Raw genomic sequence first — 23,404 nt, forward strand, 5'->3', positions numbered from 1 at the left:
ACCTCATGGTGTGAAGCTAGAAAAATTGATAGACCCAAGTGATAGCAGTGACGTTATCACGCACAGACTGGATTAAAATTGTTGAATGACACCAAATTTATGATGGAATTACACATACATACTTCGCGTTCCTTATTAATAAGATGTTGATCTATCTAGATGTTTTGCCTTTAATAAAGCGATGGATAAAATTAATATAATATTAGTATTAATAATAATATGTTTAATATGTATAAAAACTACTTGGTATATAAGAAATAGTTTTTTTTACTTTACAATAATTTATTGAATATTTCAATTATAAACTGACAATAATTTTTAAAGTGTTTTAACTAACATATGGTTTTCAACTCAAAGAAATCGCTAGTAGGGCGACATTTTAGGTAATCGTCAGGTTAAAGAACTGATTCATCCATACAGTTGCGATAAGGTATCCTACTTCAGCAGAACAGAGTTGAGGTTGCTGGCGGGATATTTAACGGGTCACCATGGACTGCGTTATCGCCTTAACAAAATGGGTCTGCACGAAGAGATAGATTATTCACTTTGCTTAGAAGCAGACAAGATTTCCAGTCATATACACTCTGACTGTCCAGCCTTGACCTGGCCCAGGAGGAGACCACTGGGTCGAGAATTACTTTCCTCTTCTAATATTAAGAGGTCTTCAACGGCTGAGATTTTGTCTTTTATTCGATTAGCGGAATGTTTTCTGTTCGGTTAGGGTCTGTAGCAGCACAAAAAATCAACTATGATCACGGTGCTCCACCCTGCAAGAAGACGGCACATTGTTTATTTCTATTCTATTCTAACATATTATTTATTTTCTGTTCCTTAAGTTAAATATATATTAGTAATGTTCTTTATAAGATTGACAACTTTTCAACTTGATTGTTGAAATAAGAATAGATTTATTATTTTAAATTATTATTACAATACGTGTATTTTACAAGAAAATCAGGGCACTTTACTGTTTCTATAAATTTGGAGTAAACTAGCACCAACAATTTAAAGGGCGATGGGTTGATCATGCCATTTAACTGTTTCTCCAAATTTCTAGAAGCAGTATACAATTCTTGCATATAGACGGGGGCAGATTCATATGATTATGTTACTGGTGTTAATAAAGTAATTAAACAATTTGCTTAAATAGATGGTTTTAGTAATCTCTAATTAGGTTTAACAAAAACTCAAAGGACTTCATTTAAAAAGGAACGTATGCTCACGTACAAAACCTTAAAACATTAAGCTAGATAGAATGACGGTATAGGGTAATACTGCAGTACGGTACCATATACAGCATAAAGATAAACTGCTGAAATCTACTTCCTTATTCTGGAAAAGCACTAACTGTCAGTCAAAGTTTGTTTGTCGTCATTGTGCTACGACGTGTCTACCTCCATGAAGAAGCCATGTATCTGATAAAAACAAGCTGGATAGGTAGACGTCAATGGTAAATCACATATAGTCTACTGCCAATTCTTTATTTATTATGTTGTGTCACGTGTATAAATACCGATTAAAACAATAAAATTTTACCTCCAAACAATATTTATTTCTACAATATATATAAATAAGAAAAATTTACATAGAAATTTAGATCACACTATAATTTTTAGAGATGCCCTCGTACATATTAGGACGTCACAATATTGCAATAAAATTGTATTAAACTAAAGTACAGTGAGTATCTTTACTGTTACGTATGCTATGCTTTGGATCGAAAAACTTTGAATTATGTATAATTACACTATGTACAATTTTCAATTAAATACAATTAAAATTTACAACTAATTTAAATACAAAGTATGTACAAAAGTAAATACTTATATTAGAGTTTATCAATATATATACATTATCTGCCATTTAATAGATTATAGATTATCTATAGATTTTGCAATTGTTGTGTGACCAACGAAATGGATTAGAAAATATTTATAAATTAGGTATCCTAGTCCAAATAGCCACAAGAATTTGACGAATTTATCAACAGCATACATTCTATAAATAAATATAATATAATTAAATATTATTTCATCCTAACAATTACTTACACTTTCATATGTCTTTTTGCTGCTGGTATAGTGTCGTCCGTTTCCTTTAAAATAATTCGCCTCGAGCAAAGAATAGAATGCGTAAAATAATCAATCAGATCAAGATCAATTTTCTCAATAATATAATTAAAACGTTCCGTTTTATTCATCACTTTTCGAATATTCACCGCTACCGAATTATCAAAATTCCATACATTATTTGCGTAATATTCAAAGACCTCGAAACCTTTTGTAATACGTTTTTGTACATGACATAGACTGCAAAAATAATCATTTTAATTAAATTGATTCGAAAATTTGATAAATTATAAATCTTACACTGGTGGATAACGAAATATCCAGAGTAGGGCATCAACAAATAAAGCAGGCAGCCAATGGAATAGTAACATACAGACGAAATGCACATAATAATTTGATTTCATAGAACCACCAGGATACCAAGCAACACCATTAAATGGCACTTTATTCTCAATAACCCAGCGCCCCAATTCGATTATCTCTTGCCAAGACACCTTAATGTCATTTGAGCTTGTCATATGTATTACCCGTACCAATTGTTCATTAAATTTATTTAAATTATACCAACTCGACACCAAAAGTCCATTAACTGCAATATCGACTGGTAAAAAGTCACCATTACCATTTGATTTACAGTACATTGTACGTAGTACACCTTTTCCGGCACCAATAAGTAAGCCGGTTGGTCCGTTAATATTATCAGTCCAACCGGGTAAAGGTTCTTTCCATATTGGTATAACAATTGATGGTCTCAGTATAATTGCGGGTAGTTCGTTAAATTTCTCTACCACTAAAGCTTCGGCTAATGATTTGGTATAAGCATATGTGTTCGGTATATCACCTAAAATTTTCTTCTCAATTAATTCTACATCTTCATCTTTTAACCATTCACAGGCCTTTATTACACTATGAGGGTCTGCAGGTGGATCATAGGGTTTTTCATACAGTGTTTTTACATGTAAGTGACAATATGATGTTGAGATGTAGGCAAATAAATCTAAGTGTTTAAATGTAACAGCGATATCTAACATATATTTAGTTCCACGGGTATTAATGAATACCGCTTTACGTAGAGGTTCGTCGAAACTTTTGAAATTAAAAAAAAAATTTAAAAATTTTAATCACTATTTAATCGAAATATTGATGCGAATCTAATTTAACGAGCACGTCGACTTTACAACGGATTGTAGTAAAGTCAGCCTTTTTGAACAACATTTTCCACTATAATATATGCCGATATGGCTACTTTTAGAGGTATTAAAACGTAAGTTTCTTAAATTGCTTACATTAAAAAAATACACTCATCATTTAGGACGTGTGCGAGTTAGGCTAAATTGATGCTAAATCAAATGGGAGATTTTTTGGGACTTTTTGCACTGCACACATTTAGCCATTTATCAACACGTATCGACACATCACTACATTATCGGCACAACTTAGAATTCCCTCATTTAGAACGCCACTTAGCCTAACTCGCACACGTCCCTAGCGTTAAATAGTAATTGCAATTTTAACATTAGTCGCACTGGGTTGTATACTTTTTGTTACCGATATCTATTTTGAACCTAAAAACTCGATATATCGACATATAAGCTTATTGATATAAACATAGTGGAAAAAATTTCTCAAAATTGCTGTCCATTATCAAATGGGCGTGCCCAGAAAATCGAGATCTAGTCGAGGTTTTATGTCAATATAACTACTTACCGTATTGTTGCGGCACAATGATAAATTATAGAAACTTCATTTTGTAACAACTCCAAATCTTTTTCGGAAATGCCTAAATTAGGCATTAATACATCACCATAAACCGCCTGTACTTGGTTATAAATGAACTGCTCCCCACGCTGCTCCTTAACTTTATCAAAAAGCTGCAAATTTAGAAAAAAAGTAACAAATAAACACATTTCTTTATAATTTAACTTGATAAAAAAAATATTGTGCAGTGGGTTGTATGAAAAGTATTAAGCGATTTTTCGTAGGTAGTCTAATAGAAAATTACGATTATAATTCAAAAAATTGCTGCAAATAGAAGGCTCTCAAGGACTAAGAGAATAAAAAAATTTATTCCAAAGAATATTTTGATTTTTAATCAAAACTATTTCTGTGAAATGTCTTTTGATATATCGAAATAATGGAAAAATTAGTTACATACATTGAATTAAGTATTGTACGGTCGAAAATATTAGTTTAAATTTAAAACTCATATATTTTTATATGTTTTTATATTTATCCAACTTGAATGAGTTAACTAGACTCTAGGGTCTAAAAACTCAACCTTAATGGCTTTAAAATAAAACTTGCGGATTATATTATCAATTAATGTATTTTATTTTCTACGATTTAAATTTTAAAGTTTAAGCTTTCAACTCCGAGAATTTACTTTCGTATATATTACGGATTATCAACTTCAGTGGCTTTAAAAACCTCAACCTCAGAGTTTAAAACTCCGATTTAGGGTTCAGAATTTAAACTAAAATTTCCGTCCGCAAAATAATGGTTAAAAGCAATGTAGTGGTTTACACCCACTCTGCACCATAACAGTCAGACAATATTTTTGTTATGGGTTACGATTCCACAGTCTCAACTTAATCTTAACACTGACTTAAGTTATACTTAAGTTTTCAAATTTGCTGACCAAATACACACTTAAGTTTACTTGGAGACTTAAGTTGCGAATGTGAAATCGGCCCTAGTCTAATTTAAAATATAGGATTGATTGCTTTGGCTGTTAGTGTTTACTTATTTATAATATAGAATTATAAATATTAATATTGCAAATAAATAATAAAAAATGTTTTTATTTGTTTTAAAATAGAATATTTTTTCCCGTAGGTGTTACATTGTGATAAGATCTCATAAAATAAATGTTACTTTAGTTTTATGGAAATGTTCATATTTGGTATGAAAAAGCATATGCTATAATTTATCACACGTTAAACTAATTTATCTTCATGCATAGTTCCATTGCCAGCACAACCACGCAACAATAATGAACTCACCACATTGCTGAGCATATCCTTGATGCGCTCCTCCGGGCTTTTTCCCTTTTTCGGTCTTATTAATAGGTAAATTTTTTTCAATTCGAAACATGATCTGCAAAGAAAAATTGTTTAAATGTAAGCAGTAAGCAGTAGTAAATAAACTGAACCGTTAAATTGCAATTAATTGTTTGCACGTAGTCATAATCATTACTAACTGCTTTGTGTAACGTACAAGGGATGGCAGCAAAGTTTTTTTTTTTTTTTGCAATACTGACGTACCTTAGTAGTTTCTCAACAAGTACTTTGCCTAAAAATCCTGTACCTCCAGTAATGAAGAAACTGCGTCCTGCAAAACACTTCGCTATGCGGTCCTCTTCGTTTTCATCCTCCTTAGCAATGATGACGAGGGGGTCCTTTTCAAAGTCACATTTTGGAGTGGCAGTCATACTGAATTCAATGTGTTTAAATTTGGCGCTGCAAACCTTACAAATTAAATAAAAAGAATTAAATTTGCTTATTATGTTAATTTGTTAAGAAGTTGCATGAAAAGTTTGAATAAAAAATTTAAAAAATTTTTTTTTATATAAATCAATTAAATATTCACAGATTTGTAGTTGTATTTTAATGTATGTCTGTGTAAATGGAGGCTTATAAAAAAAACCAATATTTATTTCATCTTATCGATCTGAACTATTTCGTACTGAACTCTTACATATAATTAAATATTGTTAACTCATTAGCAATACTTACTTAATTACTTAATAGAATTAAATACATACATTAAGCACATTAAGTGTTAAGGGAACAGGTTTAATTTTATTTTTTAATTATTAGATTTATTTTATTGTTCAATTAAATGGAAAGAATAAAGTTAGGTTTCATGCCGGTTTAGAAAATTATCGCCCTTATATTTTGACTAAATAGAATAGAACTTCGAAATTTCTACAATGCGTCACAACTCTTCGTTTCTTTTACCCTTAAGATGTTAGGGTAAAATTTTAAATAATTATAGATATATGTTTATATTATTGACTCTGTGTATCAATTTTTGGCATTCTTTACCTGTCATACCTTTAACACGGTTGTCAAATCAACTTTGTTCTACAGATGCGAAACTTGGAAAAACGTGGCTTCTATTCAATCGCACATCCAAGTATTCATAAACTAATGCTTAAAAAGAATACTGAAAATATACTAATCTATGGGACCTAAGAAATAAATACAAGCTGCCACTGAAATCAAAAGAAGAAAATTGAAGTGGGTTGGCCACACACTTAGGAAGCAGCATTCCGTATAACAAACAAGCACTACGGTGAAATTTACAAGGTAGCCATCGGTGTAGAGTTCCAACTAAGACATGACGAAAAACCTAGACCAGGAACTTAAAGACAGTACTCTTGGAATAAAACTACAAGAGAAGCAGGCAACAGAATAAGTTTTAGAGGAATCGCTGATGCCCTATGCTCCACTAGTAGAGAAGGACATCAGTAAATAAGTAAATAATTATTTGAAAAGTTTTACCTCTTCTCGGAATTTCAATTATAGTGGTTGTATCACATTATTGTATAGAGCAATCTTGTTAGAATGTCTATAGTTTCAGTTTGTGATTCTATAATTATTAATAATAATGAATAATAACTAATTTCTTTTAAAAAGATTGTTGAACTGTTTAACTTTAATTTACAGTGCCTTTATACTATGATAATTTACTCGACTAATGTCCAACAAAAAAGTGCTAATATGTTGAGTGTCCGGATATGTGCACTTATTGAACTAGCTGATTGAACTATTAAGTGTTCACAAAATACCATTCATATAATACCGGGATCGTCAGCAATGCCAAAGTAAAAGTTTGCTTTAGAGCGCCCCTTCACTCATAGCTTTACCATGGGTCTTTGAAATATGAAGTATTAAATAGTCGCTGGTACAAGAACTTCTAGTTCGAACATACAAGCCAATTACTACTTTTGGTCAGGTACGGCTTTGGGTTACTTAACACTGACTCTGAGCTTCAAATTTGGCAGAGCATGAGTTCGATTCCTGGTACTTGCAGTCTCAAAAAATTAATAACGAATAATTAAATAATTTTGACTAATTAGTATATCTAAAATGACACTTAATTGATTGATAAAGATCATTATTAGTGATTAATGATTACTAAAATAAACTTCGAATTTTTTTCTTATACTAAACATTAAATAATTGGAATATTTTAAAATATATTATTTCTATATTGGTATTTAAGAAAACTGACAGGCTTACCAAAACCGCGTTATTGAATCTTAGAATGATTACAGGCTCCTCGAGGAGGTATGCAGATCTGAGGTCAGTTATTGCTTAGTTGTATGAAGTGATAAACAATCTATGTATTGTAATTTGTTTTAAATTATATATACCAACCTTTAATTATTTTAAATAATTATTGTTTTTCATATATATTTAATATTTTCGTAAAAGTAGTTTTCCGATATCCGATGTAACCTTCCAGAAACTAAAAACTTGATAATAGTAATTTAGAGACTCATTACCACTAAACTACACTATATTGCTCAATCTATCCTCCATATATGCTATAATTTAAATATATTTAAGAAATGTTACTAAATACCAAAAATATTTAATTACTATAATTAAGGAATTAAATTGAAATTATTACACGCCACTTGATTAATAATAATAATTATGTTAATTCAAGCCTCTGCAAATTGTACAGTTTAGTCAGTACGAGTAGCTAAGATATCAGTGAAGTGTATCTGGTCATAAAAACTATTTTCACAGTCAATGCAGTTATATTTAAATTAAATGCTAAATACTTTTCAGATACGTGCTCCACTATTATTACAACTAAGCATTCACGCGTGGACATATTTTGTAACGGCACTTTTAATACCTATAATTATATCTAAAATTTTACAAATACTGTAAATACTGTAATATTTTTTGCATCCTTGAAAGTCAAGGAATAGTTTCGAAATATTGAAAAAAAAAAACAAAATTATTTAATTTTGGTTGATTGCATATATGATAACCACTGCATACTCGTTTAATCTAAGTTCAAATCAAATTATTTTACCAGTTCAGTGTTTCAAGAGTAAACCAATCATATTTTTCAAAATCGGCCTTTAGTAATACGCGCTGATTTTGAACTGATTTTTAGCTGTTAAACTAGTTGTGGAAATGTTTCGGATGTTAGCTTTTAGTGCTCGTGGTTACTTAGTCTTTCATGTGTCAACAGACTTGAGCTTGGACTTGTCTTAAGTAACTATTTTTTAATTAAGCCTTGCGCGACCAGTTGACTTAATGCGTACTCTATTACAAAATTTTTTGAAATTAACTACATATTTTAAAAATTAAAATAATTGAAAAAAATGTTAAAACTATTTAAGTAGGTTAAAAGTAGCATTGTTTTTAAAACACGTCTTTAGGTTAAGCACTTCTGACTTTATAATAATTGCTCATAGATGTCTCAATTTTTTAAGAAAAACTATATTTTTTATTTTATTTCGTTATAATACCTACATATGTCACTTTTTAAATTTTTTAAATATTAAACATTAAAATGCAGTGATTAAGCTATTAAAACTTAAATATTATTCAATTAAATTCAGTTAAGAGTGTTATTAATGTGAGAAAAAAACCAGTTGACACTTATACTTTATTATACATGAAGCAATTTATGTTAATACATATTTCTGGTAAAAATATTTATTGAAAATAATTATATGAATAAATTATTTTTTTATAAATACATTTTTTCCTACACCCATGATCACTAATATTAAGTTATGCATTTCATAGTTCTCATTAGGCAGTACTGCTTCAGTGACATATACAATATAGAATTGGGTCTCAAACCACAATAGGTTTAAAATAACTCTTATTTAAAGTTAAGATTTAAAAACGCTATGTATCACTTAATAACTACTGTATGAGTGAGAACTCAAGTTGTGAGATCTCAAGATCTCAATTTGTGAGATCTCAAGATCTCAATTTGTGAGATCTCAAGATCTCAATTTGTGAGATCTCAAGATCTCAAGTTGTGAGATCTCAAGATCCCAAATTGTGAGATCTCAAGATCTCAAATTGTGAGATCTCAAGATCTCAAATTGTGAGATCTCAAGATGTCAAGTTGTGAGATCTCAAGACCTCAAGTTGTGAGATCTCAAGTTGTGAGATGTCACTAGAGAAATGATGATTTTGTAGAATGTATATATTGCATCAAGTTGTCTTCAATAATGAGATTGATTTTTTTCTCAATAAATGTTAACAACAAACAAAATTGTCAGATCTGGGAAAATAAGATTTTAAAAGTAATAATTAAAAGACAACTAAATTGACAAAATATCACTGAGTGATCTGACATTTGGTAAGTAGGGGTATCAAATTATAATTGTATAATGGTTGGATATTATTTGTTAATGTTTGTTAATATTTAGTTAATATTGAGCTTGATAACAGTATTAGAATAGACACTTGTACCCATGACCTATAAAATCGATTATTAACAGTCGTTTGATTCTCTACTTTCTCCAGCATTAGAACACTTTATTTAATTGCTTCGAAATATGTAGACATAAGTTTTTCTAAGTGCGTAAACGAAATTTGATAGATCAGTTTTATGAATTTTGAATTATAACTATTTTACACTGTATGGCCAGTTTAAAATTTAAATTCTAGACCACACTTAAAAAAATCGATTTATTTCGTTAAACCTATTATTTCTGGCAGCTGGATCTGGAGGTATATTACACTTTTATCAAAAATGATAACAAGAAAAACAACGATCAAAATGAGAAAAGAGTGATACAAACAGTTAATTCTTCACTACAACAACAGAATTAACAATTTTTCTTTAACAAAAATTAAAGATATATTTAGATATGATAGATTTGTGGTTCTTCAAGAATAGTTCAACAAACTATACAATAACTACTGCTTTAGCATCGTTGTGCGCGAAATTACCAGGCTTTGTAATTTCAGGTCCTAGCAAAGTCATTCGACTTGAAATCGTTAGTCTGATCTATAAGGCTATACAAAGGATTGTGTTAGCACAATCTCCATACTCTCCACACTCTCAATACTCTCCACACTTTGAAAACGAACATCTGTTATGTTTCGAAGGCTTCATTTGGATGTTCCGTAGTGATCAAATGAATAATGACGTATTTTATAGCTAAAATAACAAACTCTAAATACAATATTTAAATATTTAATGAAAATTTCATCAAAATCTAAATAATAAGTGTGTTTTATTTATGTTTATTTTCGGAACTAAGAAATAACTAACACTTTACACAAATCAATTGATAAGGGAATAAAAAAATGATTCCTTTTTAAATTATTTCTTTTCTAAGATCATGATCGAAAATATGGCAAAACAAGATATTGAAGTTTGCTAAAAAATTCAACTCTCATATACCAAATAGTAGTTGTTCTATAAATAAATAATTAATTATATTTCATTTATCAAATACTTAACATAATTTACAAAATTCCATACTGAATACTATTCCTTTTAATAGTAAAACTAAAGCATAGACACCATTTAAAGATATTGCGCCAGAACCAGAAATGATCGAAAAATACAGATATGGTTTTGGGAAACCGTTTGTTGACCAAAAGAGTAGCAGTTGTAGGCAACTCATTAGGTGTAGTGAATAATATTTTATGTCAAGTTTTTGGATTTTATAAAACTGTATATACTCGTACATTGAATATCTCATACTTGTGGGCATATTGTGTTGCTGATTATAGTCAACAACTGCTGACCACATCTATAGCATTTCAGAAAGCATAAAGACGATTTCATCACTATAGACGAGTTTTATGTTTGCTACTATGATCTTGACGTAAGACAAATGTAGCACAAAAGTGTTAGCATTCATTTTCTGGAATGCAAAAAAAATTTTATTGATAGACTAACTCCAAACTGGTAAATCAATAAACCCAAGTTATTATTGCCTACTTTTATGCCAATTGGATGGATACCAAAATTGATTAAAAAATTTACTTTGCAGAAAAAAAAAATTATTTTCCAAAAAGATATTCTGCTTAATTAGCTTAGCGAATAAAAACATGAATTTTTGAAATAACAATCTAATTCATTAGTTCTCTATGACTTCTACCACTTCTCACATATCAACAAATTCTTTTGTACAAAAGGATTATCGTTAAATGAAGAGATAATCTTTAAAAAGTTGCGCTAAAAACACTGAATAAATGTATGAATTTTTGCAATAAATAGATGATTCATTAGATTTAGTTCTCTCTGACTTGTATCTCTTCTCACATATCAACAAATTCTTTTGTATAAAAGGATTCTCATCAAATGAAGAGATTATCTTATAGCGTTTTCAATTGGTAAATCTGGAGTAACTTTTTTAATCAAGGTTCAAGAAATCAAAAAAATTTTCATTTCATTTTCATAAATTTCTAGCGAAATGTAGGTATAGCACTCGAGATTAATTTATAACACTCTAGATATTTTGTAAGATTATAAGACCCCCATGAAATTAATAGTTGTTTTATATGATTTGACTGATACGATTTGTTTTGATTCGATTACGATTAATTACGATTACTCTAAAAATGTTTGATTGAACAACAAAATTTGGCAGATCTAGTGTAAATCTAGATTGAATCTAGACTTATCAATCACTTGCCAATGCTTTTCAGACCTTCCGAAAAATCAGAAGATATATAGAAATCATCATATGTACATCCGAAAATCGTTGAAATAAATGTATTGAAATTGAACAAGATAATATTGAAAAATAATCTGCTTATTCTGACTAAAAGGCCATTCTGAATTCGAATTTTCTAAAGCCGAACTTCCTCTATCTTCTGATAAATCCATGAAAACCATGACAATTTTTCATTATGTGTAGTTGCGAAACTTGAGAGTATCTTACAGTTGCATTACTCATGCTATGAATTGAGACATACTTTATGTTTATGATTTTATTAACATTGCGATCAAAATCGAGAGTAAACGTCTTTTCACAAAAATCTGGTAATGGCACAAATGCTATGTATAGTATATTAACTTGACTTGCGGCATAAGTTAGACGACATGAGACTTCTTATTTGATTTTAGATTTCTTGCGGCAACATTGATTGCGACTGAAGTTGTTGCAAAAATTTGAAAAAAAGTTTCATATATAAATTACATGATAAAAACGAGTGATTTATTAAATTTTTTAAACCAATCATGCACAAATTTTAAAACGTTGCAATAGACAGATATTAATTTACTTTAAATTAATATTTCAATTTTCATTTTCATTCAATGAAAATAAATTGAATGCGAAATGAAGGAAATTGAGCATGTTAAAATTAAATTAAATTAAGAAACAGTTAAATTAAGAGTTATGAGTTATGAGTTTATGAGTCATAAATAGCAAATTAAATTAAAAAAATGTCTATTTCAATTAAGAAGTAGCTATTTTTTTATACGTATTCATTATATGGATGTTTTTTCAGCTGCTTGAGAACTATCGATATCGATAACTATGGTTTGAAAACTAAGAATGTCAAACTGTGTTGATATTTCTGTTCTATATGAATCGTTTAATGCTTGAACAATGCTTTCAAATTGTGGAAATTAACTTTTAAAAAAATATATCTGTTCTCAAAATTCATAGAGTATTTAGTGATGAAGTGACGCAGATCACTTCTTGTCACTTCTTGTTTCCGTATATGGACCAAAAACAATCCTCAAGCCAGTATCGAATCACTATTACATCCATTAAAATTGACTGTTTGATGTGGTTTACGCGTTGGCGCCACCAACGGTCCTTATTTCTTTCGAAATACAGAAGGAGCTGTCGTTACGTTGAATGGCAAGTGCTATCGAGCCATACTGACTGAATTTTTGTTTCCAAAAATTAATCAATTAAACAACGACTACATTTGGTTCCCACAAATTGATTAATTGTGAAATCAATTTGCTTATAATTTTATTTTGAGAAGTGGTCCTGTTAACTGGCCTCCTCGCTCTGGTTTGCGTGATTTAACGCCTCTCGTTTACTTATTATGGGGCTATGTTAAGTCATTGGTTTATGCCGACAAACCAGCAATTCTTGTAATATTTACAGTCAATGTTCATGACACCATGGCGTCAACATACTGCCACATTCATTGCAAAAAATATTTTGACTATTTTTAAAAAATGCTAAAAATAGGCAAAAATTTGACTTATAGAATGAACCGTGTAACTCGTAGCCGCGACGGACATATGCCGGAAATCATATTCAAGAAATAAAGGCCATGAAATTATCTACCAGATTATAATAAAAAAAAATTTCATTCCAATAATATAACTGTTTGGTATTATCATTTTAAGTACTCATGCAGATATAATATGCGATATAAAAAATATCCTATATTAGCATAGCAAATTGATCTGCAACACATCGTTTTGCTACAGTCACAAGTGGGATGTTTTTATAGGTAGTATAATTGGCTAATTATTTGGAATTTTATTATAATACTTTTTAATCTTTCAAGTGCATTCGGAAGATATTAAAATTTTATCACCTACTAAAAACAACAAAGTAATACTACAACATATAAAATGCCAATAAATGTGTGGCTACTAAAATTTATGGTTCTTTGACGTTTGCATCTATTAACTTTGTAAACCGTGAGTTCACGATTATTCCACATTTTAAACAAATACTCGTTTTTATAAAGCAAAAATTTAAAAAAAAAATTTAAATAAAACAACAAACAAGTAAAAAACAAACTTATGCAATAAAATGCATTTATAGGTAAAAAACAACAACAACAACAACAACAACAACAATCGTATCTGCAATTGAAACAAGTAACGAGAAAAGCATTTGTCTGGTCTTTGCAAAGTGACAATGCCTTAAAGATAATCATTAAATTTGCGGTGGCTGGTTATTTTTTGGATATTATTTTTAATACCATAAAATTTTTATTTAAATACACGTTTGTTACTCTTTTTAGTTTTGCTACTTTGCTACTATTGAACTTTTAATAATTAACTGTCTAATAATAAAAATATTTAACTAAAAAAACTTAAATGTATCTGAAAGGAAAATAAAAGATACAAATATAAGTAATTGCAAAATATCTACTATTGAATTTTTTATTGAAAAGTATAAATAAATTTAGAATGTTGATTAACACATTATAATTAGTTTTAATAAATGCATTAATTATTAAACCGATTTAATCTATCATACTACTGTATATATTATAAATATAGGGTTATCTCTTTCCGGGTTCTGGAAGTATATGTAAATAAAATACACTTGTAATTAAATTTTCATTTGTTATTTAAAAATATTATGAGGACCTTTCTAGTAAAACTAAAATACAACATCATTTAAATACCATCTATGGGGCAATTTAAAGTACTGGATGCTTTAGAAGTAATCTTTAATGTCTTTGATTTAAGCACATAGCTAAGAATAGCTCATTCCTTATTTCATGGTTGTACAATTTTAAAACATTGAGAGTTTGTTAATTGTTCATAAAACATAAAATAAATCCAATGGTGAAAAATAGTATAATACTAGTATTGATGGATAATACATAACATTGATGGGATCCTATAAACCAAAATGGATTCGAACCCTATTTAAAAGTACAATAAGATCTGCATAATACGAATAGTATTATGTACCTTCTGCTCAAAAAGTATTTTTTTGTTTGTAAACTACTCCTTAAGTAATAGACCTTTTTCAAAATTTTTTTTTTGTTATGGTACATCCTTTCTAGACATATGATACAAATTTGAGCGCCATCTGTCAATTAGTTTGTTTACAGCAGCTGTTAATGTGAGAATACGTCAAGTGCATTTAGTGACTTTAACTATGGAAAATTCTTGTTGTACGCGATTTTTTGACCAAACATGGCATCACTGTCATCGCTCAGGCACCATATTCGCCAGATCTGGATCTTTACGACTTTTTCCTGTTCCCGAAACTCAAATTGCCCCTTCGTGGGAAGCGTTTTGAGTCAATTGAATCGGTAAAAGAGAATTCGCTTAAGGAACTAAAAGCCATACCTACACGGGCCTACGAAAAGTGTATGAAAGATTGGGTTAAGATTGGGTTTGAAGGAGATAAAATAAATTTGGAATAAAATTTAAATTTATGTGTTTTATTTACAAAATCCGTGTACTTTTTGAGCAGAAGGTATTTTTGTTACCTAGCTACGGAATATGAAAATAAGTTTCTCTTTTAATGGTCACTGAGAAATATATACCACTACCATTAAAGAGACGTTCTTGAAAGCACCAATCGTGTTAAATCATATGCGTTAGGGAGAGTGATATGCATAAGTTGATATCACTCACCGTTTTATGCGTTACATTCTTTGACTAGTTTTGATTAAATCGTGAAGGCTTGAAGAGCTTTAAATGCAGCTTGGCGGTCAATTAAGAAATAATGTAAACATAAATCTTATAATAGATTTAGATTTTAAATAAAAAAAACATTTAATAAAACGTTTTTTTTAAAAATCGAAATAAATTCTTTAGATGCAGATAAATAACAAAAATTAATCTTAATGTCCATTGCAGTTGCAAAGATCGTATATTAAAAATATGCCTTTTTAAAATTAGATTATTAAAAGTAGTTGGTTGTCCCTAATAGTTACAATTTTAATATGTAAGAATTTCTTTTTATTTAAGAAATCTTGTAAACCTTATTATTAGCCAAAATAGCCTAATGGTTCTTGTATGTTTATGTTGAGTAATTCGGTTAACTGCGATAAGATTCATTTAGACAAGATACCTGACGAAACGATATAGAATAAATTTATTCTTTATACTTATAAATTCGGCTGTAATTCGGCTGGCGTATTACAGCGTATTGTGCCATAAAACCTCAGTTATTTTTATATAGAAAAAAAACATTATTGTTTAAAGTATCTTGTATCTGGAACTACAATTTTTTCTCACTTCACAAACAGCATGCTAAATCCGTTTCAAAAAAAATTGCCATTAATCAACTTCTTCAAAATAACTAAACCGTTCCCCGTGTAGTACAAGTGGTTTTATTGATTGGTACAAGTGGAAATCTTATGAAGCAATGTCTAGAGAATAAAATAAGTGTAATACTCATACTGAGTGTAGAGTTTCTTAATGTATTTTGGATTAAATAATTTTTAACGTTGTGCTCTGACGGTATGAGGTTAAAAGGTTAATTTATTATGCCCCTTTTCATGTTCCTATTGCACAATTGAATTTAATTGAATTGCAATTGATAGTCGTAGTCAGTTATAAAAGCGAAACTTTTTGACTTTTTGATTCTTATTATACAGTCATGGGTGTAGAAGGACACAGTATGTGTTAGATATGGCCTATTTAATTTCAATGTTTGTCTCTACATACTGAACTGACCATTTCACTAATAATATTTTAGAAATATGCTTCTTTGAAAATTTCTTTTAGCATTAATATATGATAAGTACTAATATAATTATAAATATTCTTATATCTTATGACTTGCAAACAGATTTCCATAGTCTTAAGCAATAGATCAGAATCATGTTGCTATATCAATTGGGGTAAAAAAATATTTACCAATATTATGCATACTATTATTTCATCTATGGATTATAATAAATAATTTAATAACTTTTCTTATTAAAAATAATTCCTATCCCCGCTTGTTAATTAATGTAAAAATTAATTTTCATTTTTTGTTAGATTAGTTAAACACACTTCCCTTTTATGCTTATAAACAATTTAAAACATCATGTCTTTAAGATTTTTCTCATAATATTATAAAAACAAGTTTTAGATTAAAATCGTGCAAAATTTAAAATCAATATTAAAATCAAGCAACTAATGTGACCATCCATGGATGTGCAGTCCATCTAGTAATCTGGACAAAGAGAATTCAAACTAATTTTTTAATTAAAATGTTTTCGTTAAATATGCAATTAATCAATTTTTCACATACTATTTTTTAAATTTTTCTAATAATATTAAAAAAACAAGTTTTAAATTAAAATCGTGCAAAATTGATTAAAACCAAGCATCTTATGTGACAATCCATTCGATGGACCCATTAGCTTAGCTAGTAGAATTCAAACTATGTTTTTAATGAAAATATTTTCGTTAAATAAACGTTACTAAGTTTTAATAATAATAACAAGAAGTCCTAAAAAAAGATTCAGTCATCAAATTCTTTTTTTTATTTTCACTGTTTTGATATCACTTACTCACAAAAAAGTCTTGCCCGTTTACCCCCCTCGTTGACGCGTGTGAATAATACTAACTAAGCTCAACTTAGTGCAATTATAGATACAACATAGTTTTAATATATGCATATTTCGCACATTAATCATTTAGTTGCAAATGCACTATGCAATTAATATGTTTTTCAAATAAATTATTAATCCTGCTACACTTGAACGTTTAGTTTTTAAGAGATTTACTAAAAGCTTAATTTTTTGATTTATTTACATACAATATTTACATATCAAATAAAAAAAGTAGCAATATTTATGTAGCAACTTTAAAAAGTTGCTCTATTTGTTAATTCATACATGAAATAAAAAAGCAATTTTCAAGTTTCAGTTTAAATTGATTTAACTATCCGTTAAAATGATTTGTCAACATTTAAGTTTATTATTAAATCATCCAATATTTATGATTAATCATATTTATTTGATAATCGATTAATCAATAAAATCATTAAAAATATGGTTAAATATTTTCATTACATGTTACAAAATTTTTGCAATTAATTTTTAAATAATTAATAACTATTTATAATTTAATAGCTTAAATTGCTATAAGGACAATAGGAGAAAAAGAGGATAACAGAAGAAGAAGAATAAGGACAATAGGACTATAATAAATAATTTCCATAGAAGTTCATCTAAAGCTATTAAATTAAATTTATTCAATCACTTCAAATAAAATAATTGTTATTGTTATAATTGTTATAATTTTTCTCTACCATTCTGTTCTAAATTTGGAAATGTTATAAAAATATAGGTTATTAGACTTTTCATCGGCGAAGACGAAAGACCTATTAAAATATCTAAATTCGGCGGAATGGATTTAGTCTCTACTATACTCTACTTTCGGTAGCTCAAACGGAAAAAAATCCATCATTGCGATACATGGAAGTTATCTAATCGTTTACCACTGCAACTAACCAAATAACCATCATATTTCAAATTACGAATAAATTATAATTTATTACCAATATATTATAATCTATATTTATTAGTAGTTATTAATTTGTTATGCCTAATTAATCTCATAGTAAATTAGATTTATTATTACAAACAATTATTAATTTATTACGAATAAATAACCTACTAAAAATTGATTAAAATCATTATAATCTATTAAAAATAGATTGTTGTCTGCTATTAATAATTTATTTATAATATATTGTAATAATTAAAAACAATTTAACTATCCTTATAAAATCTATTCGTAATATATTATAATCTATAATATTTAATAATATTTTAATTATATTTTGCAGTATTCAAAGCAAATATTGCAATACCAGAAAAATTATAATTAAGTAGATGACTTCAAATCTAAAATCCATCAATTTTTGTCGGATCCTGATGATGTATGTAGCCGACCCTCATGAAATACTACATATTTGTTTTTTTAATAATTTTAATTTTTTTTTTTTTTAGAGTAATGGCTGTCAGAGCAAGAAATCAATTTTTTAGCCATGCGATAGTAGTTGACAGTAGATAACTCCTTTGAAACTTTGCCAATCGTACAACAAAACCTTCCATATAGTCAACCGGTATATTAAAATTTACTACGTATATTTTTTCACTATTGAGATTAATTGATATAACATGCTAAAGAATTCATGACAAATCGCTCAAAAGCCAAAACTTGGCAGCTGCTAATGCTGAACAGGAAAGTCATTCGACTTATCACAGGGCTCCTCACTGGATATTGTGGAGTTAAGAAGCATCTATCGAATCTAGGTATCATAAAAGATAATAGCTGCAAACTTTGTCATGATTTAGAGGAAACAGCAGAATACATTCTACGTCACTGTGAAAGTCTCGTTAGACTTTGACTTCGGCACTTATCAACTACCTATTCACTTGTTACAGCAATGGGCAACATTCCTCCAAGGCATATACATAATTGCATTTTTATCTGCTATGCGCCTATGGAACTAAAATAGGTATGTTGCAATAATCCTCAAAGATGCAGTGACGTAGTAATCCAATCTAATTTAATCTACCACATGCAATTTCGATCAATTTTTATAATAATTCCCGGAAAAAAATTTGACCTATTAAATTATTACCTATTCACTTAATTCAAAGTGATCTTAAGTACTAAGCATCGAGTTTCAAAATATTTTAGCTGCAGTTTCTTAATGATGTTGCCACTATTTAGAACGGACATTTTAAAGTAATTGTAGATTACAGTGAGATGTATCCTTTAAATTTTGTGCCAGTTAAATACCATAGTTTATCTTCACTTTAATGTTATCAATCTTTCACGTGTTATCGTAAAATAGTAAATATTTTTTAAAATATATATATATAATATTGCATACATTTTTTTTTTGCAATAACTTTCAACACTTAAATCTCAATGAAATATTTAAGGAAAATACACTAAACTGTCAACTGTCAAATAAAAAAAATAACAAATTGCCCAATGCATTAACTTTTTCAAAATCATAGTAATTTAAAGTTGCAGTTTATTACAGTGCAGCAACCAGAAAAACTTTAAATATTTTCTCCTTAATTTACATAATTATATTATTAAGTAAGCTGCAAGCATAAGTAGTGTTCCATTGCATTTAAAATGAAAAAAGAAATTATGCTTTATCTGTATTTAACAAGAAAATATGGCAATGTGTCAAATCTATGTTTGGCTTAAAAGCTAAGCTAAAATAAATTTGAAGTAATCGAATTTTATCACTTGTAAACCCTAATGGCTTACTTGTTGTTGCGTGTCTATGTTGAATAATTCACTTGACCGATATAAAATTCGTCTTGCCGATATTATTGACCAATAGCCCGCAGGAATTGTAAACGATATAATTGTAAACTCAACGATATAATTATAAACTCAACGATATAATTATGTAGTTTATATTATGATGATATTTTTATGTCTGTCTATTTTAATGTCTCTATTTTTGATATAAACATGACTAATAGCAAAATAATTTGATGATAGATAATAAAAAAATTTAATTTTTTATTTAACGAATTTTTTACTAATATAAAGTACCTGATATATATTATGTATATATTATATGTTATATATTATTAACCTTATGATAAGTATTATACTTTACTTATCATTATCCATTATCAGTAGTCTTTAAAAGAACTAGTTGGTTTTATAAATTATTTCTGTTATACATTTAAAGAAATAAATACTACATATATATATACTAGGTTACTACATGCAATAATAAAAATAAAATTAAAATAAAGACTTTATCTTTTATAGATTAACTTTAATAAATATAATGTAATTTGGTATAAATTTGATTTTTTAATTTAAAAAAAGCAATATTAATTCTCTGACAAATTGTGTTAGAATAGAAATAAAATTTTATATAAATGTTTTTATATTTATAATAGAAATAATTTTATAATATTTAACATAATCAGTTATGATCAGTTATTGATATTTTTACCACTAAAAAGTTATTATTATAATAAGTTATTATTATAAAATTTAATTTTTATGTTTCATTTTAATTTTTTATAGAAATACTTTTATTGATTTTTAAACATTATTATAATTATATTTTATCAATATTCAAATATATACTTATAGATGTTTATAGGTTTGATACTTGGCTCTTATTAATTTTAGTTGCTATTTTATTTTATTTATTTATTTGTGAGTTACATTAAAATTAATTTTACAGTTAACTAAGAATAAGGGACTGGACTACCAGGTCCTTCGCCCTATAGCTGTTTTATTACGTAGCTGACAACTGTCTTTTTATTTAAATATTTTATATTTGTTATAAATTTATGATAATTTTTGCATAAGTATTTTGTTGTGTAATGGTTATAAACGTATATATGTTTAAAAATTTAACCCCATAGGTCCATACATATATCTCCTAGAAAAAAATTCCAAAATTTTTTCCTGAGATAGGGGCCTTGTTATTTTATGAAAGAAAAAAATATAAAAAAATTTCAACCAAATCAGACGTGATGAGGTCATTTTTTTGCCAAAATCCATCCGATTTGTAAAAGAATGTCCGATATATATTAACGGTAATTGTATACACTGATAATAATACGTGATAATATGTACATAGCATTTTGCTACTTATTTAAATGTATTAATTATATTGTTATATTTGGTAGTTATATTATATTATTATTATATATTTATTATATGTTATATGTATATATTATATGTTATATAAGCTCTTTTTTATTTAATTATTTTCTTAAAATAAATATTATTTATGAAAAATAAATATATATTTATTTTTAAATTTGAAATTATTATTGCATATGTGTTTTGTTTTTAATGATATAATTTTTTAATATATATATTAGTATTCTAAGTAGATTTGTGTTTATTTTTATTTATTTATTACGTAATAACTTTTATTTTTTATAAATTAAAAAGACATATATATACATTTTCATTTTAGAAATCATTATTGCAATTATACTATATTTTTTAATGATATAATTTCATAATACGGCAATGTTGTTTTGGTTTGTTTTTAAAACGATTTACTCATAAATAAAAGACTAAGTATATATGGAAAAAAGCATATATATATACTTTTTTTTTAGATTACTAATTTTCTCCTCATTAATATTTTTTTTTTGTTTTAATGCATATAAATTTTAACATTTTTCTCTACACTCGTTCATTCATAAAAGTACTTATGTTATTTAAATTTTGTCTCAAATTTCCAAAATTAAGTTTACTCGAATGTAGTAAGAGTATTCAATGTAGCGTTTCAATGGAAGCAAATAAAATTTAATTATAAAAACGAAAATAATTTTAGTATTACGAAAAGCTTTTGAACCTGTTTATATGTACAAGTTTACAGAAAGTAGCACATGCAAGATTGTAAAACAATATTTAAACATTTCATTACAAAAACTCCAAAAAAATTTTTTTTGTCAAATACTAAAAAAAGACAAATTCGACTTTTAAAATGAACCATTCGACATATATAAGCGAATGTATATAAAAATATGTATATATGTATCTCAGGCATTAAGCCAGGTTGTAAATAGCAAAAATTGTAATTATTCTTAGAATGGAATTAATTAATATTATTTGCATTAAAAATAGTCCACGTACAGACAAAGAGATAACAGTGAATTTTAGTAGGTTTCCAGTCGATTTAAGCATTGCAGTCTACAGTAGTAAATTTTGTTCTACTCCACAAATACCAACTGTGGTGACTGAAGTGAGTTATACTAATAGTTGCATACATAATGGGAGCGGCTGCTGATTGTGGATAGATACACTACGATTTAGGCATATCCTTCATACTGTTGTGCTAATGGTATCGGTGGTAATTTAAGTGAGACTGCGGTCAAAGTAGGTGTTTTGTATTATTTCAACGGTAGTAACACTCGTATTTAAAATCAGTGGTACTAAGAGATGTACATATACATAACAGGAGCAGCTTCTTTTAGTGAATCGGTACACTAAGAATACTACTGTACCTATTTTTTGTATTATTTCACTGAAAGTAACACTAGTAATAAAAATTAATGTCACTAGTTGTGTAGACACTTAACAGAGACATATAGTCTTAGTTGATCAGTGCACCGCAATCACAGTAGGTCTTTTGTATTATTTCACTAACATTAGTAATTAATTTCCCTAACTAACACTAGTAATTAAAATTAATGTCACTAGTAGTGTAGAAACTTAATAGAGGCATATGATCCTAGTTGATCGGTACACTGTAAACACTAGTAATTAAAATTAGCTTCGCTAACAGATACATACTTAACAGAGCATTTGGTCCTTTCGATCAAGGTACACTGTGATCCCAGTAGATCTTCTACGCTATTCCACTGATAAGGACACTTGCAATTAAAATGAGGCTCATCAACAAATAAATACATAAGAGTAGGAGCTGTTCTTAGTAGATTTTTTGTATTATTTCAGCAATAGTAACACTAGCAAATAAAATGAGGATAATTTTGCTATCCATGCATTCACATAGAAGAGCTCACTATTGATCTCTAATACATAATTCACTGAATTCAGAATTTTTATACAAACTTTCAATATTTATTGTAATATAATTATTTTTAAAATGTCTTTTATATTAAATATGAGATTAAAATAATTAATATTTACCTGAAAGGAATTGTATTATTAATTTTAGTATTTTATTT

At 27.9% G+C, this 23,404-nt stretch overlaps 1 protein-coding gene across 2 annotated transcripts; it reads right to left on the reverse strand.

Annotated features, from left to right (window-relative positions):
- Positions 1-1,816: 1,816 nt before the first annotated feature.
- Positions 1,817-23,404, reverse strand: LOC119684927 (putative fatty acyl-CoA reductase CG5065). Of its 2 annotated transcripts, XM_038099067.1 has the most exons (7): positions 23,367-23,404; positions 5,333-5,535; positions 5,072-5,165; positions 3,777-3,940; positions 2,370-3,155; positions 2,052-2,309; positions 1,817-1,998 (listed from the first exon to the last, which is right to left on the reverse strand). In XM_038099067.1, exons 2-7 carry the CDS (start codon positions 5,497-5,499, stop codon positions 1,872-1,874), a joined length of 1,596 nt encoding a protein of 531 aa, XP_037954995.1. In that variant the 5' UTR covers positions 5,500-5,535; positions 23,367-23,404; the 3' UTR covers positions 1,817-1,871. The 2 variants fall into 2 exon arrangements, with proteins under 2 accessions (XP_037954995.1, XP_037954996.1); XM_038099068.1 differs by lacking the exons at positions 5,333-5,535; positions 23,367-23,404 and adding an exon at positions 5,221-5,321 and having other exon boundaries at positions 1,818-1,998.

The sequence above is a fragment of the Teleopsis dalmanni genome, chromosome 2 (assembly GCF_002237135.1).
Source record: "Teleopsis dalmanni isolate 2A chromosome 2, ASM223713v2, whole genome shotgun sequence".
In the NCBI taxonomy this organism is placed as follows: Eukaryota; Metazoa; Arthropoda; class Insecta; order Diptera; family Diopsidae; genus Teleopsis; species Teleopsis dalmanni.